Source organism: Lepisosteus oculatus, chromosome 10 (assembly GCF_040954835.1).
Source record: "Lepisosteus oculatus isolate fLepOcu1 chromosome 10, fLepOcu1.hap2, whole genome shotgun sequence".
NCBI classification, from domain to species: Eukaryota; Metazoa; Chordata; class Actinopteri; order Semionotiformes; family Lepisosteidae; genus Lepisosteus; species Lepisosteus oculatus.
This window is the reverse complement of record NC_090705.1, coordinates 190976-209141: the sequence shown is the minus strand read 5'-3', so window position 1 is coordinate 209141 and position 18166 is coordinate 190976. Positions and strand designations below refer to the sequence as shown.

The following is an 18166-nucleotide window of genomic DNA, read 5'->3' as shown; positions in this document are numbered from 1 at the left end:
CCACCAAGTCTCTGTGTGTCTGGAACTTGGCCTGAGGCTGTTTTGGTTACATTTGAAAGTTTTTAGCTGCTGTCTGTGCCAGATTTAGTGGTGACTTCACCAGCACGGAGTGAAGCTTGCGTTGTTGTTTTTTTTTCATTTTGGATTGAAAGTGGGGGAGGCGGTTAGCATTGAGGAAAGAAGCCAAGGGCATTACATCATCCTTTGGATTAGAATCAAATGGGAAGGATATGACTCAGTGAGGCTAGTTAAGCTTTGGCTCAGGTTCGCTTCATGTACTCATTCCAGGGCTCTCATGTTCTGAGCCTCAGCAGGGAATTCGGGCACAGTGATGGCCATGAGGTTTGTTTTTAATTTTCGCCCTCCGTTCCTTTTATATTCTGTGAGTAGCATGCTTTGCATTAGCATTGTGGTGACTTAGTCAGAATCCTCAATAGGAGAATTCTGTTTCTTGTTTGTTTTAAAGAAAATAGTATTAAGAAAAAAAAAAGTAAAAAAAATCCATAGCCTACAGAGTGCAAGGTTTCGGTGTTATCTGCAGCGGTGGGGGGAGAGTTACGGAGGCAGGGACCAATCAGGGACTGATGATGTAATGCTCGAGCTGTGAGGCAGTTCAGTAATGTGAGAGCGAAGGGTCAGGGCTGCAGCACATTTACCTGGTCCCACAGGGACTGAAGTTTATTATCAATTGCAGTCACTGTAGCTCTGCCTGATATGTAGCCCGTAATTATTTACAGATCTTACATTGGATGTTAATACATACTGAAAGCATGTCATTTTGGTTTTCAGTACTTTTTTTCTGTATTTTTTTAGAATTCTTTTTAAAAAATACATTGAAAGACCTTTTCATTAGTGTTCTTCTGAACCTTGCAAATATTTCTTTTAAAGGTGCATACAGTACAGTACATTAAAAAAAATGTCAACAGCATCTTTAAATTGGTATTTAAAAAGAAGTACATCTGATTTGAGGTGGCAGATGTGTTTCAGGTTATTTTTCTAGTAGTTTTACTGAATAATCTTGTGATTATATATAGGAAGAAATAATATTCTGATCTGCATTTTATATTTTTCTTTAAAAAAAGGAAACAGCAAACATGACTTCGTAAAAATAACATAAGAAAGGTAAAAGAGACAAGTCAGTTTGACCCATCTCATCCACTGGGTAGTCAATAGTTATTTGATCTGAAGATCTCTTGAAGGTTTATTGAAAAAAAGCAAGGATATCAGCTTCAACAACACAACTAAATAGTTAGATGGACAAAAAAAAGACAGATCTTGTGAAGAGCTGATCAAAGGGGCTTTCATTTTTTCCAAGCTTACAACAGTTTGTATTTCCTGTGGTATGTGCATGAATATGCTGTGTTATAAAATAAATGAAAAGAAATGCCTTTTTTACTGCACAGAATGAGCGTCACTGGCACGGCCATGTAATTATTGTCCAGAGAGTCAATTAGGTCTTAAGTTTTTCCAGTCTCTTATATAATGTTGAAATGAACCTTTTAGTCTAGTTAACACAGGCTATACATTGTTTAACATGTACCAAGTTAACATAACCATGAGTCTGAGCATGTCTGAAAGTGTGTGGTGACAGTTATGACCTCAAATGTAATTTGAATGCTACTTTAAAATGAAAAGTGAAGTATCAGTATGCAGTGCTTTAATAGTTGGGATTGCCAGATATTTCAACCTGCCTAAAAAATCCCAAGGACAGATTTATTACATATTATATATTATTTGTTATATATTGTATGTTATATATTATATATTAAAAATAAATTAGCAATGTTAGAGGGTGTATTAATAAGTAATCTCCATTGCTCTGAAATGTATGTGTATTAAAACCATGCATTGACATATGAGCCATCTTATGTGCTTTAATATGAGTTTATTTAAAAACAAAAGTTTGGTTCTGGGTTAAAAAAAACACCAGTGATACTTAAGAAGTTACTAAGAAATACATATCTCAATGAAGTAAAGATCTTCATCGGTATACAGTAGGTGATTACTGTAGATAACAGGAATTGTTGTATTTTGTTATCAAAGAAATTGATTAAGTTAGGTGAGAATGTCTGGAGGTACAATTAACGCGAACAAATAAGCATTATTAATCATATTAGATTTAACTATACAGAATTTATTACATTTGTGATCGTTATGTCTCTGTTCAATTGTCTGGGACATTGTTCTTTATTCAGAGGTTTTCTGGCTGTTCTGCAGTTGTCATTCTTTAACTCTGGGTGCAGACTATAGTATGCTTTACGAAATGAGAACTTCTCAAAGCTTATTTATTAAAATCAGTACTGCAAAGGACAAATACAAAAACAAATTAGCCCAAATCAATCCTTGTGATTTTATTGCAGTTGTGAGCAGAGCAGTTGTTAAACATAGGCATGTGGAAAATGCAAGTTCATTATTACAATGCTATTTACTTAGCAGCGTTTATAACTACTGTATGGCTGATTGCTTCTTTTTAGCCTGGGTGTGAATATGATAATCATTTTTGTATTTATTAACTTGCTTGTGACTGGAATGTCACAAGCAAGCTAAGAATTTCATAACAAAAATGCAGCGGGTCTGGAACACGGACTTATAAAGAAGCTTGTAAAGACAGCTTGATAAATTCTGCTGTTTGACACAAATATTCTGTGCCTTTTTTCATACAGTTTAAAATACGTTTTAAAATAGCTGAAATTATTAAATATTTGGGCAAACACATAAGATAGACATTGAATTTATATTCGTTCCCTAACATATTTTGATTCTTTTTAAGTAAACATAATTATATAAAGTAGATAGTCAGTTGAGAATAGACAATGGATGATTAGCAGTTCTCCATGTTTCCACCATCCTACAGCAGAGAGTCCATCAGAATAATACCCAGACAGGTCTTGATGCCAGGGCAGGGACTATGGAGGTTCCCACTTAAGCACCAACACCTTTTTAGCTGCAGTGATGCTGGCCAAGCAGAGCTGTAAAATGCCAAGACTGCAGTCCCTTTTCAACAAGAGTGCCAGATGAGGAAAAGGAATATTTTTGTATTGAATAGTCGATATTCCCAAAATGTGTAAAAAATAAGGGAGTAAGAACAGTTTTTATGTAATTATGAATACAAGGGGTATGTACACTTTTTGAAAAAAATAAATAAAATGAGTCATTTAATGTTTAGGATTTTGGAAACTAAAGGCTTATTGCCCTAAGTAATTTCTTTGTCTAGAGTATTCAAATTCCTATTTCAATTCTTATTCACTGCTAAAGATTTGCATGGAGCCTCTAACAGAAAAACCTGTTAGAGCAAGCTCTCACATTGTTGTTGTGCTGCTAAAATCTAACAGATTATGCATTAGGTACAGTATGCAACCCAATCAATATTTTGAACTGTAAGCAGTAGCAGCATTTACCTTTCCATATAATTTTTGACATTCTTGTGTGCAGTCTGACCCCTAAAAGAGGAAAAGGGAACACAGAACTGAAAACAATCAAACATATCCACTTTATCATAGATATGTGAACGAATTGAGAAAATGTATCCATATGTTCAATTCTGCAACTACCTGTTCAAAAATATTGTTCAAATCCAGACTAAGTGCACATCCTGTAAGGACATTGAAGGAATTAGAAAATATACTGTAATTAATGCAGGGATTGTTTATTACATTTGTGGTTATGTCTCTGTGATTGTGAAAAATGCCTACTTTACAATAAATTGTCAGCACAAAGAGATAAAAGCATTTTTCAGCATTGTTAATGAAAGCAGAGGCAAAGGTAGAAGACTCAGAGATAGTTTGAACTAGTTTTTGCAAAAAAACTGTTCTGTTTCAAAGCAGTGTTGCAATAATGCATTTCTGAAACAAAGAATGGTTTTATAAATGATGTTAATTCATATGCTTTCACAAAGTAAATAAAATCTAAATTATTACATATCAGTGCTTTAAAATAGATATCATGGAAGAACATGTGATACCCTTCCTGCTATTTGAAGTAATTCTGTCAATCGAACTAAATAAAGTATGCATGTAGCTGCAGAGGCAGGAAATGGGCACCAAGATGCAGAGCGGGCAGTCCTGTCTTATCTATCAATCATATTAAACAAGTGGAAACTTGATAATTTCAGGAAAGTAGGCAGTTATTTAGAGTACTGGTGGTGCTTTACTTATTTTACTATACACTTAGAATTAACGGTATATTAGTTTGATATACTGTAGGTATTGTTTTTTCAAAAGTGATTGCTTTGATATTCATTCACAATTACATTTATGGTCCAGTTCTTTTTTTCTTGCAAATATTCTGACATTTTCTTGAAGTTAAATATTGGCAAGGGCTTTTGACTTATAATTATAAAATGACAGTAGTATAGTTTAAGTTATATAACATAGATTTTAAAATATATACAGTATGTGAGAATAAATTACTGCTGATATTGTGAATATTGTGTAGGATTGTTGAATCCACTGCTTCTCTCAACTATTAGAAATAGGAACTAATAAAGTTTAAATAAAGTTTGTTGTTTCGATAGGAAAACTTTTAGTCATGTCTTCATAAAGCAGAACACATCTGTTGATATTAAAGATTTAAGGGATGTTCACTCTAGATTTCAAATTGTATTTGTGCCTTTAAACTTGACTAAAATTGCTTATAAGGCCATTCAACACTTCTAGATCATTTGGTAGTTAGTAGCTAAATGATAGAAATGTCTCAGCCAGTTGTTTTGTGAAAGAACCCAGGTTTCAACAGCATGTCAGTTTCCACTTGCTCCTCCTTGTTCATCTGTCACTTTTCATTCTAAAGACATTTATTGCACTGAAACTCTTTTTGTCATTTGAATACTTTATCGGATCCCTTTGTGGTCTTCTTTGCTCAATACTAGGCTTAGCTTCACTTCTTTTAGCCTCTCAGAGTAGTTCCATGATGGTTACTGTTCACAGTTAATACTGTTCTAAAACAGCACACAGTGGACACTGATACTTAAAAACAGTGACCATAGTGCTAATAGAAATAATAATGACTTAATTTAATAGTAATAGGTTTATTCCATGATGAAACAAAGAAGAAAGAGAACACAACGTTTCGGCCGTGGAGCCTTCTTCAGGTGTGTCAAGGCTCCACGGCCGAAACGTTGTGTTCTCTTTCTTCTTTTTTTGAGCGTGGAATAAACCTATTACTTGTTCCTTTGCAGCCTACGCATGGTGACGCAGCTAACCACCTTAATTTAATAGTGTTGTGCACATTAACTCCAACTTTACTGCAATCTGGGAATGTAGGGTTCAATGAATTGTATTTTGAGTTAGCTTGGCTTTATTGTCCTGTGTCTGACTAATGTGATATTTTCTTTATCTAATAGATCACATTTAAAACAGTTGCAGTTGTTTTCAGTATTCATGTTAAAGTTGATAGATTGAGACATCACCTTATGTAGATAATCTTGTAGGTTGTAGTGTTAATACAGTACATCATGTTTGTTGCAGGAACTGGTGAAACCACACTACATCCCAACATAGTGTAGCATAACATGGAGGAACTGATGTCAATGAAAAAAATGAAAAAGCTTTCTATTTCCTGAGTACCACATAAGCATTAAAAAGTGCTATCGAAGCGTGACTAAGTGTTAGATGCTTACTTTTGTTTCACCAGGCCTGTTCCAGGCTCGCTGTCCTCACTGCTGCACCTTCGGAACAGACAGAGACAGCCTCTACCTGCCTCAATGCCTGGCACCCTGCCTGACCCTCCTATGCCTGGATCCTCTGCAGTATTAATGCCAGTGAGTATGAAGAAAAAAAACAATCTGCTAAATTTTTAAGGTACATGTAAAGGTTTATTCCATGCTGAAAAGACAAGAAAAGAAACACAACGTTTCGGCTGTGGAGCCTTCTTCAGGTCTCTTGAACTGCCTTCTTGAAACAATTTTTAAGGTCTTTATTTACTCATGAATACATAAAAAATATACTTCTTTCTAGATATGATACTGTAATATTTTCAGTATACATGTGCCTAGTGATTTAGTTTGCAAGAATGTATTGGTTTTAGTGTCACACATTAATTCAGTGATGACTGCTTGGCTTCAAGTCAGCAGTACAGGAGGCACTTCTAAAGCCGTCTTCATTCCTGGATGCTGGTTTTTGCAGGGGAAGGATGAGAAGGCTCAATGCTTGTTTCTGCCCCCTTAAAGCCAAAATAAACATGCATACAGTTACAAATTGTTGACAAATGCTTATAAGAATAATTTAGCAAACCAAAAACTTACTATTGTGTGATTTATCTGAGTTTGTGTCATGTTTCAGGCAGGAATACAAAAAAAAAAATTCCTGAAAAAAACTTGGGCAACATTTTAGTGGCCATGTTTTTAATGTGTGCTGTTTGAATTCTATCACCTGATGTGTTTTGACATCATGAATCTAGCAGTACATCACATTAGTACTTATTTTGAAGTTCAGGGCAGGTATACAGATGAGTATTTTATTCTCAAACATATTATGAATGTTCTGTGTTTTCTAAGTAAGTACTAAGAATCCTATTTGTTGTATTTGATATTTTCTTTTTTGTTTTTGGGCTCAATATGTTTTTGCTTTATATATTTTCTGAACTGAGTGACAATCAGTATGAAATATTCTCTCTCTGATATTTAGAGCTATGCCTTTTATTATTACTTGTGGGATATTAACTGGGATATTTATTATTAACTGGTGGGATATTTGTTATATCAGTATCATATACTGTATGTATTTTACAATAGGAATTACAGTACCACTGTAGGTGGTAATGTTATACCAAGTCTAATAATATGTGGTTATTTGATTAGATTATTATGCACACAATGAATAATAGTTTAATCTCAGTCAAAATCTCAAACCCTTGAATGATTAGAAAAATTAATGGCTATTATTGTCAGAAAAATATGAACACGGTGCTCTGTGTTACAAACAGTATATGATACGGGGAGCTCATTTTATTCTTCCAGATTATCATATTATTACCCCAGTACAATGTCTTAAATGATTTGACATAAAGCCTTTTCTTCAAGTTTAGAACTTTACATTAAAGAACTACAACAACAACAATAATAAAAGCTGAATTATTTGTGATTGCGTACCAGAGTTTATGAAGTATAAATGTATAGTAATAATACAACATGACCTTTTAAGTAACATGATTCAGATTGTGTTTATGGATACCATCGTCAATATTTAATATATTAGGTCCTGACAGAGACTGACAGCTCGGGAAAAGAGTAATTGTTTTCAGACAAAATACACTTAAGAAATTAAGTAATGTGCTCTGTTTACAGAAGGGACTCCCCTGACTGTGTCCTCACACATGTCATAGGCACTGTTTCTGCAGCTATCAGATCAGACAAAGATAGACTTACGCTCAACACCCACCAGTAAAAGGGTTAGTTTGAACAGCAGCTTTTTATAACAAAAATGAATGAGTGTAATGCTCTATATTTCTACATTTGTTGCATTGAGAGAATTAAAAAAATACAGGTATTGATATCAAATGGCAGGCTGCAGCAGCTGTTGCTAAACTGCAAAAAGAAGTATTCCAGTCTCTAGCTTCCTGCGTTAGTTTCTTTTTGACTGCATCTCTGTCATTACTCAGCTTCTGCAAGTTAAATTAGGACATTTCTATTTGGGGAAACTGTACTGTGTGAAACATCTTTCGCTGAAGATTTTCACATTGTGTTTTGACTTTGCTTTTTTACATTGTTTCAAACCCTGAAAGATTATGAATAATTTAAAAATATTCCAGTATTTTGAAATCTACATTAAAAACGAACATTACATTAAAACCACAGCCCAGCATATATATATTTTAAATGTAGTTTGACATAATATACATTTTTAGTATTTAATTTTAATTAATAAAAAAAATAAACCTGATCAAACGAGCTCTTAAGGAACAAGTGTCTTTTTTTATCAGGTATGATAATTTTCTACAAGTACTGTTAGCAGTAGGTTATTTGATTAGTAGTTTTGGAATTTGCTTTCAAAACATTTTCAAAATACTATCAATGTAAGGGGTTAAAGATTGAGTTTATGTTTGACTTAATATGTTTCATAGAAATACTTATATGATTTGTAATTATGGATTACATTTAAAGTAATACTCTCTACATTTTTGTTAATCAGATGGAAAGGCAGATGTCAATGGGCTCCAGTATCATGGGACTTCAGGGTCCAAACCTCAACAACAACTGCTCTTCATCCCAAGTCCCTACAATGCATTCAGAAGCTAAACTGGTAAGGAATAGTGGAGTTGCAAACTTGTTCATCTTTGTATGGATTTTAAATATGATTGCTACACACAGAAAATAATTTATTTTCTTGTAGGCTTCCAGATTTCACTACACTGAAGCAGTATGGTATTTCCTATTTCATACTGTACCAAAACTACGCTTAAACCTGCTGGAAAGATGCAAATACATTAGAAAGCTGGAAAAGTCTTTGTGATTAAAGGAAGCTTTCTGATCTATATTCCCCCTAAAAGTATTGTTGAGGTACAGCAATGCCAAAACTGTTACTATACATTTACTTTGTGGTCAATGTATTTGATTTTTCATCTTATTTTTATAAATTATAAGCACAACATACAGTACTATATATTTTAGTGTGATCTCATGCATACATCTGATCATATTAGAACAAAAATATACTTTCTGTTCAACCCTGTGATTTTAAGTCACCAATTGTATGGGGACACATTCATTTTAAATAAATGTCACAGTTTACAAGTCAGAATATGGTTGCATATCCTATGACTGCAAAATTTTGTGAATTCATTTGGGCTGGTTTGCAGCAGCCACTTTGATTTCATCATGTAAAATTACTTCTTACTTACTTAAATTCGGAGATTGACTTGGCCAGTCCAAGATTTAACACTTTTGTCTCCTTGGTTGCACTGGCTCAATGCTCAATGCTTCATGATGTAGTGCTGCCCTATAAGTAGGTAAGCATTTTATACATCAGCATATGCAACTTCAGTAAAGACAAGTACATAGTTCCAGAGATGGCAGTACATACCCAGAACCTCCATACTTCACTGAAGAGGTGGTGTGCTTTGGAGAAGATCTGCTGTTCCTTTTTGTTCTTCACACTTTAATCATTTAATCGCTTTTTAAAGGTTTATTATGGTCAGATTTCTCCATAAAACTTTGATCCAAAAACTCTCCTGACTCCCTTTTGTACTTCTGAACTGTTCTGAACTTCTGAACAGAAGCATGGTGCAGGTATTTTCCTGGCTAGAAATTCAATTAATAAATTAGATATACAGTAGTTTCTGTGAGGGAAGAGTTTTAGTTTGACATTAAGATAAACCACTTAGATTACACACAAAGGCCATTGCACTTATATTGTGGCCTTTACGCTGTTTTTTTGCACCTGAACAAATTGAGGGTTTCTGTAACCATGGGGTTGAATACTTATGTAATTAAGTATTCAAATGTTTAATTTATTTACATCAGGGTTATAGCTTTATCTGTTTGCAGTACATAATGTAGATTCTTAATATAAAATCCTTCTTGAAACTGCCATCATCACATGCTCAGATAACACTGAGATGTGGAGCTGTGCAGGGGATGTTTACATATACAGAATAAGGTTCACTAGGAATAACTACACACAAGAATTAGGCATATTGACAATGTTTATTGAGTGTTTTATTCATCACTAATTTCGGCTGAGGGGCAACCTTCTCCCTGCAGGATGAGAAGTGACCAAGGGGCAGCTGCACAGGTAGAGATGAGGTGGAGGAGGGATGCACATACGGATGAGAAGCAGAGGGGGATAACTCATAGTATTTCTCTTATGTTCACTTGAGAAAATCACATCAGGAGTTATTATGATTTAGACTAGCTGAGGCCAATTGATCTTTATTCCTCCCAAACATTCATTGTAAACTCCATTTAAGTTGTCCATGAAAACAAAACAGTCTAAAATAATAGACCTACAAGAACCCGTAGCCAGCAAAACAATGATCCTAATTTAATATTTCAACTACAGTGTAATGCATACACTTTATAATGATTTTTAATAGGTTTATTGGAATAAGATACTAATGCCTAATTTCTTATGAACTGTTTATGAAATTATATGAATTTTAGGAGAGAAGGGTTTATACATACACACTGATTAATTTTAATATGCTTACAGGCAGCTTAAATGTCAGTTCAAATAATGTTTCAATTCCAAAATTGTTTTCATTTAATTTTTTTAGCCTCGAAGCAGTTCAGTGTCACGGAAGATGTCATATAAACCCACCAGTATTTATTTACATTCACTAATCAGGAAGGCTTTATGAGATACTGTCTGACTTCTAGAATGTAGAGGGGACAAGGGGCAACAGCAACTAATAAATATGACACCCCCCCAAAACACACACACATTTACCAGGAATTTATTAGGCATAAAGACACATATGGACAAGCATTATTACTGTAGATTCAGGCGTCAGTGAGAGGTGTTAAATCTGAGCCAAGTGCACAATGAGTCTTCCTGTACAGCACTTTAACAACAGACAAGTTTAATGTTTAATTTTCACATTTTAGTTCATCGATGTGTGTGATGCGGCTATAATATTGCTGTTTTAAAACGCTCTTGTTTTCTTGTTCTTTTCCCAGTGCTTGGATATAATGTCTGTGTATCCAATCATGTTAAATTTGTATACTTAATAATCTAGAATTATACAAAAGTGCTCAGAGAAAATAGATTAATTATAATAACATTATGTAGGCAGATGTAGAGCAAAATTAAGCATTATAGTTTACCTTTTATAATATTGCAAACATTTAACTAAATTCATTATTTTTGCTGTCTTAGAGTTGGAGCATTAAGAAAGAAAGGGAACATCTTAATAGGTAAAAAGGGGAAGATTATTAAAATGATATATTCTCCTTAAATCCCACAAACCTTGCAGGTGTAAGTATTTCATCCATCCAGAACAAGTGATTTAGATTATTTTACTAGGATTAATTTCATACTTTTAAATTACCGTGACTTTAACAATACATAAATAAAAATAAAGAACAGCCAGTCAGATACTTGTGAGGACTGAAAGTGTATTACTTAGATGCTGAGAATAGCTGCATATGCTGTAGGCACTTGCTTGAGTGCAGGTTGAGCTCTGTGATAACAGGTCTGAGTCTGGGTCATGTTACTAGCTCACTGACTAAGAACTCTCTAAGCAGCAGCACATGATTGGCTGAGTGCCACAATGGGCAGGGTGGGATTAGAAAAGGGGTTTCTCAGCTGCCAGTGCTACAGTGATCCCTGCAGCCCCCTGGTGCTATCAGTGAGGGATGTGTCTATCTCCAGTTGGCACTAAACCACTGGTACAGTGCTGTGTTGCCTGTGACGTGTTAAAAGACAAATTACTCAAAGGTGGACAGATTAAAGAAGTCTGTCTGCACTTTCTCATTCTCCCCTGTGTGTGATCTTGGGGTTCATATTATGAACTGAGATTGTAACGCTCATTGGCTGCTACAAATTGTGTGGGCACAACAAAAATAATTGGCAATTCTAAATGAAAAGGGATTGCTGCATGCATGGAATAAAAGGATTGGAAAACACGAAGCCTTTTATTCAACATGATTCTAAAATCCAGTACAAAACACAAAATGCAAGTGACAGGTGGATACTTAAAGTGATACCTTAAAAAAATCCAAACAAAACATTTGGTTCATACTATAACTCTGTATGTAGTACTTAAAGGTTGTCAGATACAGTAAGAGTTTCTTTCAGTCCTGTGGAAAGATTTGCTGCACATGACTAATGACTTAATATCACCTAATAACATTTCATATCTTTGCAAGCTGGGGTCTTCAGTAGAATGCAGTGTGGACATGTGATGGCTGTGTTTGAAGATATTCTTCAAAGTTTGCAAAGGGTCTTGTCTGCTTGACATCAACAGAAAGAAAAAAGAAACTTTTTTTCTGTAAGTGATTGTTCTGGCAAATGGTTTATTCAGAAGGGAGAAAATAAAGAGTGCGTTCCAGGGTCATTTAAATGATGTATCTTTTCTCTAATACGATAAGCAGTCTTTTTCACAGTATAGTTTGTTTGTATGTCTGTTTGACTCTGTCAAATGTCAGTTTTTGAATGACATACTGATGCAAAATGCAAATTAAACAGTCTTTTAAGTTTTACTTCAGTTGCTCATTTAGCACATGATTTTATTCACATTTTTAATGTTGCTCAGATAGGTTTGTTTGATTAGCATTGCTCCTTGGGATAAAAGGAGCCATTTTACCATTCTGTCCTGCACTGCACTGATTGCAGTGTAAGAACTATCAAGAAGAAATAACCCACAGACATTCACTTTCATTTTGTTAAGCTACTCCACTGTAGCTTTGGCCTTGCTCGGGGTCATTTTGTCCTGGTGAAAGGTGAATTTCCTTCTTAGTTTTAGGTCTTTCACAGACTGAAGCAGGTTTGTCTGTAGTCTACTCCTTCCATTTTGCCCTACGTCTTGACAGGCTTCCGAGTCAGTGCTGCTGAGAAGCAGCCCCATAACATAATGCTGCAACAACCATGCTTGACAGTCGGGATGGTATTGCCTGTGTGGTGTGCTGTGGCTTTGTGCCAGGGGGTTTGAAATCAATATTTAAGTTCTGATTTTTCTAACATATTCACGTTTTGACTACAAATATTTACTTTAATAATACGGTATATACATTATTTGTCATTCAACCAAATAAGATATCATTGGTGTTGATGGTGAATACATTTACATTTGCAAGGCTGTATGTATAAGCGGCAGCATGGTGGCACAGGGTTTAGCATTTCTGCCTCACTGCACTGGGGCCCTGGATTCAATTCTGACCTGGGGTGCGGTCTGTGTGGAGTCTCCATGTTCTCCCTGCGATTGTGTGGGTTTCCTCCCACAGTCCAGAGATTTACTGGTGGGTTAATTGTCTTCTGAGAAAAGTAGCCCTGGTGTGAGTGTGTACGTGTTTGTGTCTGTGTTTGTATGTGTGCCCTATGATGGACTGGCGTCCCGTTCAGAGTCTATAATCCTGCATTGTGCCTGTTGATAGACAGGATAAGATCAGGCTACTGTATGACCCTGTACTGGATGAAGAAGTTAGAAAATAGATGGATATATATGTATAAGCTATGTGTACATCCTTGTATATATATATCTTTGAGTACGGTATATTGATTTTTTTGTGTTCCACAAGAGTTTTTAAATTCAGCTTGTACAGTCATTCTCTTGAGTATTAAGCTTTATAGTATTATGGACAGATTTGGTACCTGTCCTGGGGTTATTTCACTGTACCAAACTAATGGCTCTGTAGGTACAGTTTTGGGACTTATTTGTAAACCATTTAATCTTGTACTGAATTGTGTTGTGTTGCTCTTTTGACGTATTTTTTCATAAAATATAAAGTCTTACTTCAGAGGCATGTGCTCTGACAGTGTATGCTGTACCTCCTCATTCCATTTTGATGGTTAAGTAAAATTTAACCATCGTAAAATGTTTTTTATCACAAAAATGGTTTTCATAATATGGCTCCAGTAGAAATACATGTCCCTTTCAAGTTTCAAATTTAAACTGCAAAAGGTTTAAATGCCCTGAAAGAATATTACTCTAATACTAGTGTCTTTCTGCAAAATACTTGAGTGTGAATAGTAATTTCAGAAATGATCTTTGGAATTTCTAGTATATGTGAATAGTCTGAGAACCAGCATTTTTGCCTTTATCAATGTCTAAAATTGTCTAGTATTCTTATCAGAAATTCAACAAAACTTATTTTCTTTTTATTATATTATATATATATATTATATTTTAACAGTTTGAATTCATGTGTTCTCTGAGGTTGATTAGAAGATGTTTCATGTACAAAGCATGCTGTACATGTACTGTACAAAGCAATACTGTGATATAGAAGACAGTTCCCCACATCAACTCCTTCTGAGCAACAGCATTCTGAAACCAGAATGTTTAGGTGCTGTGCATTTAGAATACATTAGGGTTCATGAACACTATAATAGCATACATCTTTTAAATCAAATTAAAATAATTAATAGAATTATGTTATCTGGATTTATTGTTTGTGGCTAGGACAGAACTTGATCATAAGCATAAGAGGAACACATATTGCAGAAACGTTACTGTCAATAAGTAATAATTCAATTAAAGTTAGTTCTTTTTTCTTACATGATGAAAGCTATTTCCAGTCCTGGTTGTCATTTAGTCTCCCAGGATAACTGCTATATGTTTCTTAAATTTTAAAAACTGTACAAACCAACTGCGTGGGTGACACACAGAAAACTCAGCAAGGAGCTTTTATAATTAAGGTGATTGAACAATTGATATTGTCATTTGTGAGTTTTGCTGTATTATTAGCCGTGTCAGACTTGTGTAAAATAGGAGTTTTATCAATACTAAGTTGACCCTGCTGTACAGTGGAGATTTTTTTTTGTTATCCAGATAATCATCTTTTGTTTATATTGTTACCAGGGTCAATAAATCTGTCACTAGGGGTTGGAGTAGGTGCTGAGTTTTTTACGAGGTAAACAATACTACATGTTCCTAAACTAAAATTCAATTGGCTGAAAAAACTGGCAGAAGTCTCTGTTATGACATAATCCTTGGCACCAGCATAAATGTATTTTTTTTTCTTTCAAGGAAGGGAATAATATTCTTAAAGAAACAACAGATAATTAAAATGATGAAAACCTTGAAGACTCAAAAACTTGAAATGCAATAAATAATAGATACCCGTAGCAATACTTTTTTCAAGATATAGTATTCATCCATCTTTTTATTTATATGCCAGAGAAAAGATTTTAGTTTTAATAAAATGTACATCATGTAGAAAGAAATAATACATTTATTTATTTGGAAAAATACATTAAATGAGTAATTAAATAAGTTTGCCTTATGGGTTATTTTGAATAAACGAAAATAAAACTGGTTCCATATTCATCTGTTTATCGATTAAATCAATAATTAGCATAAGATCCCACAAGTAATAAAATCGGTACTAGAGAAAGTGTGTAGTACCTGCATCTCATCCTGTAAAATGACCACTTTTATGGTTATAATTATTTTAACCCTCATCTACAAAATTGCTCAAATCTTATAAAACAGTCAGGCACAAAATTATAGAGGCTATCCCAGATAAGTATGGGCCCAACTTTATAGTGAGCATCAGACTCATTTAAATTAGAGGATGTGCAAATACTTATTAATGTGATCTAAACACCATTTTTGTAAGCAATTTTCCACAACATCTGCATGAATGGTAGCATTGTCAGAGGATGAGGTCATTCAAGAAAGACGGTGAGCTAAGAGCACAGCTGAATCTACAGACTTCACTCCAACCTACTGACACAGATGAGTGTTAAAGAAGCAAGAGCCCTTTTCTAAGACAGGCTAGAAATGTTGTATTCAAGGGCAACCCAGGTATGCTTCTCAAGTTTGACTATTAGTCATGAAGGGCAATCTGACCAGGTTTGAAGATCACTTGATTTGTTTTATATGTTTTTGAAAACCAAAAGGTACTGTACTTATTTTTTTCTTTTCTTATTTACCACATCTTAAAATTGCATCTTAATGTGTTTATTTGAATTAAGAACAGCTCACAACTGAATTTAGACTTAATTGGTTGCAAATAATGCATTATTTTGTTTATTCATTTTTCTTTATGCTAGTCAGTGGTAGTTGAGCTGTACTTGATTTTTTGTCATTGGAACATTTTCCTATAAGATGCTTTTTCTTTCTGTTAACTTTCTTTCCTTTATTTTTCTTAATGTTTAACTTTGTTTCTTTCAAGATATTTCAGCTTTCTAACTGTATTTTAATAACAAAAATTCAAATAACCATTAAGGTTTAGGAATTGTGGTAACAATTTCATTATAATTTTGGAATTAGGAATATATTTAAGGCATATAATACCCTGCTTACTTAGAGTCAAATTAGTACCTGATATTTGCATGCATAAAATCAGTAAAATCCATTTCCTTTCTGATATTAAGCTGATATAATGTGAATTGTATGGAATGTCTAATGTACTGGAATAATAAGAAACACTGAAACCTAATGCATTTTTGCTATTGCTAGTGCTTTCTGTGTGTAATAAGAAACTGAAGTTCTTTAAATAGTTTAATTCATTGGCCAAGAGGCTGTATGTATTATTAATAAGCAAGTTCTTTGGAAGCCCATGGTACAGTATTCTAAACCCTAAAACCTACTCAGAATCAGTAAACTTCTAGTGTACATGTATTCTATTTCATACTGTAAGTGTCTGAGCTAGTTGCAATTCAGATATTCAATGTGCAAGCAAATAAGGCAGAAAAAAGCTTAACATTTTCATAGACATATTTTTATGTCGTAAGTGAAAGACATTTTGAAACAATAACAGCTGGCCAAAGAATGCAAAGGTATAAAACCATAACATGTATTAAAATTGACCTCTTATACAGCTGAAGCTCACATCAAGCTGCCATGGCTTTTGCTTGGTGCTTTGGCTATCACCCCATGTACACTATGTGGCAGACCCTGGCTGTTTAACCCATAACCGCATTCACACAAAACCCAGACTGGGCTGGGACTTCTGGTTTAATGCATAATATGAGCATTACAGCCTTCACATCACTAACTGCATTCTAAAATGCCAGTTATTAGTGAGGCCTAAGGCAGGGTCAGACAGCGAATATAAACTCTGAACTCTGTCAGTCTGCTTTATTCTTTACTATAGTGAGGATAATGGCAATATATCAATGTTACTGACTGAATCAGTTTATAAGGAAACAGGTAAAGGTTTATTCCATGCTGAAATGAAAAGCAAAGAGACACAACGTTTCAGCTGTGGAGTCTTCTTCAGGTGTCAGTATTGTAAAGTATGTATTCTACATACTTGACACCTGAAGAAGGCTCCACAGCCAAATCTCTGTGTAACTGTGTATTTTCAGCATGGAATAAACCTTTACCTGTTCCTTTGCAGCCTACCCATGCTGACCCAGCTCCCTACTTGAACTTAGTCAGTTTATATATTGATACTTTTGTCTCGTTTTGAAGATGTTGACTGACACTTTTATAATTACTACAAATACAGCTTGTGCAGAGATCAATACACAGTTTGTAATATTTACATTTACAAAGCATGGTTATAATTAAAGTTCAATGAATCAAGTGTTTGCTTGATTTAAAATTAAAGGAGATTTTCTAGGACCACTAGATTAGTTGCTGAAGAAGGAGCATGTTTTCTTCCTTTATTTACAGTATGTACTGTATAACTATTCAAGCTATTTCAATCTTTCTGTTTTGTATGTTCTCTGAATAAGGTAGGGCAGCAATTTTCAGACATCTTTGTCCTTAGAGAAGATTTTATTTAATTTTAATAAATAGGTTAATAAATTAATTGAGGATAAAGAGGTATATTCCTAGAATTTTGAATTATTATTAATACAGACCGATCAATAAATAACCACATAACAAACAGCATATTGATCACTTAAAATTTATGTATCTGTATTTCCAGTAATAGTTAATGTTTTATTCTTATATTAAAGCCTCCGTTTTCCTTTCTCAACAAAAATAATTTGCAAGTCACAGGATTAATCATTGCTTATCATGGATTTGTCTAAAACCCTTAGATTCAAGCCAGAATGAGCAACATTTTCTTTTAAACACAACAGACTATAGCTTAATTAATACTACACAGAAGATGTTAACATAATCACATATGAAGAGCCTGGTTTCCTATAAGGACCTCTGTCGGTGTCCTCTGGGTGTAGTCCAGTCTTCTATGGTTTCCCTTCTCCTCTTCCCGTTTGTTGCCGAGGCACAGGTGGGGTTATAAACTCCAAATGATGTGAACTGAGACCACCGATCAAACCCTGACAGCAGTGTCATGATATCAGATCAGATCAGATCACTTTATTGGCCAAATACAATTTCTTGCATGAGGAATTCGTCTTTTCACAGACCCCAGCTTGCTCTCCATGAGAGACACAGACACACAGACAGGGAGAGAAGCTTGGGGTCAGCCATTGTACTGTGCCCCTAGAACCCTGCCCGTCTGCCGGCTGTGGGATTTGAACAGGCAACCTTCCAGCCACAGGCGCAGATCCTTAGCCACAGTGCCACGGTTTTCATCAGATTATGTGACATTTACGCATTAGACATTAACTGCTCAACCAACTGGATTGGAACGCATGACAGACAAAAT

At 34.6% G+C, this 18166-nt stretch overlaps 1 protein-coding gene and 1 long non-coding RNA gene across 3 annotated transcripts in view; one reads left to right on the top strand and one right to left on the bottom strand.

Annotated features, from left to right (window-relative positions):
* The window catches only part of LOC107078711 (uncharacterized), a 97720-nt gene that overhangs the window by 54033 nt on the left and 25521 nt on the right, over positions 1-18166 (bottom strand). The window lies entirely within an intron of this gene.
* The window catches only part of creb5b (cAMP responsive element binding protein 5b), a 104523-nt gene that overhangs the window by 61247 nt on the left and 25110 nt on the right, over positions 1-18166 (top strand). For both annotated transcript variants that reach the window (XM_006636066.3, XM_015358154.2), the window contains 2 exons: positions 5629-5755; positions 8124-8234. In XM_006636066.3, the coding sequence (XP_006636129.1) occupies positions 5629-5755; positions 8124-8234 (238 nt within the window). The remainder of the gene's footprint in view (positions 1-5628; positions 5756-8123; positions 8235-18166) is intronic.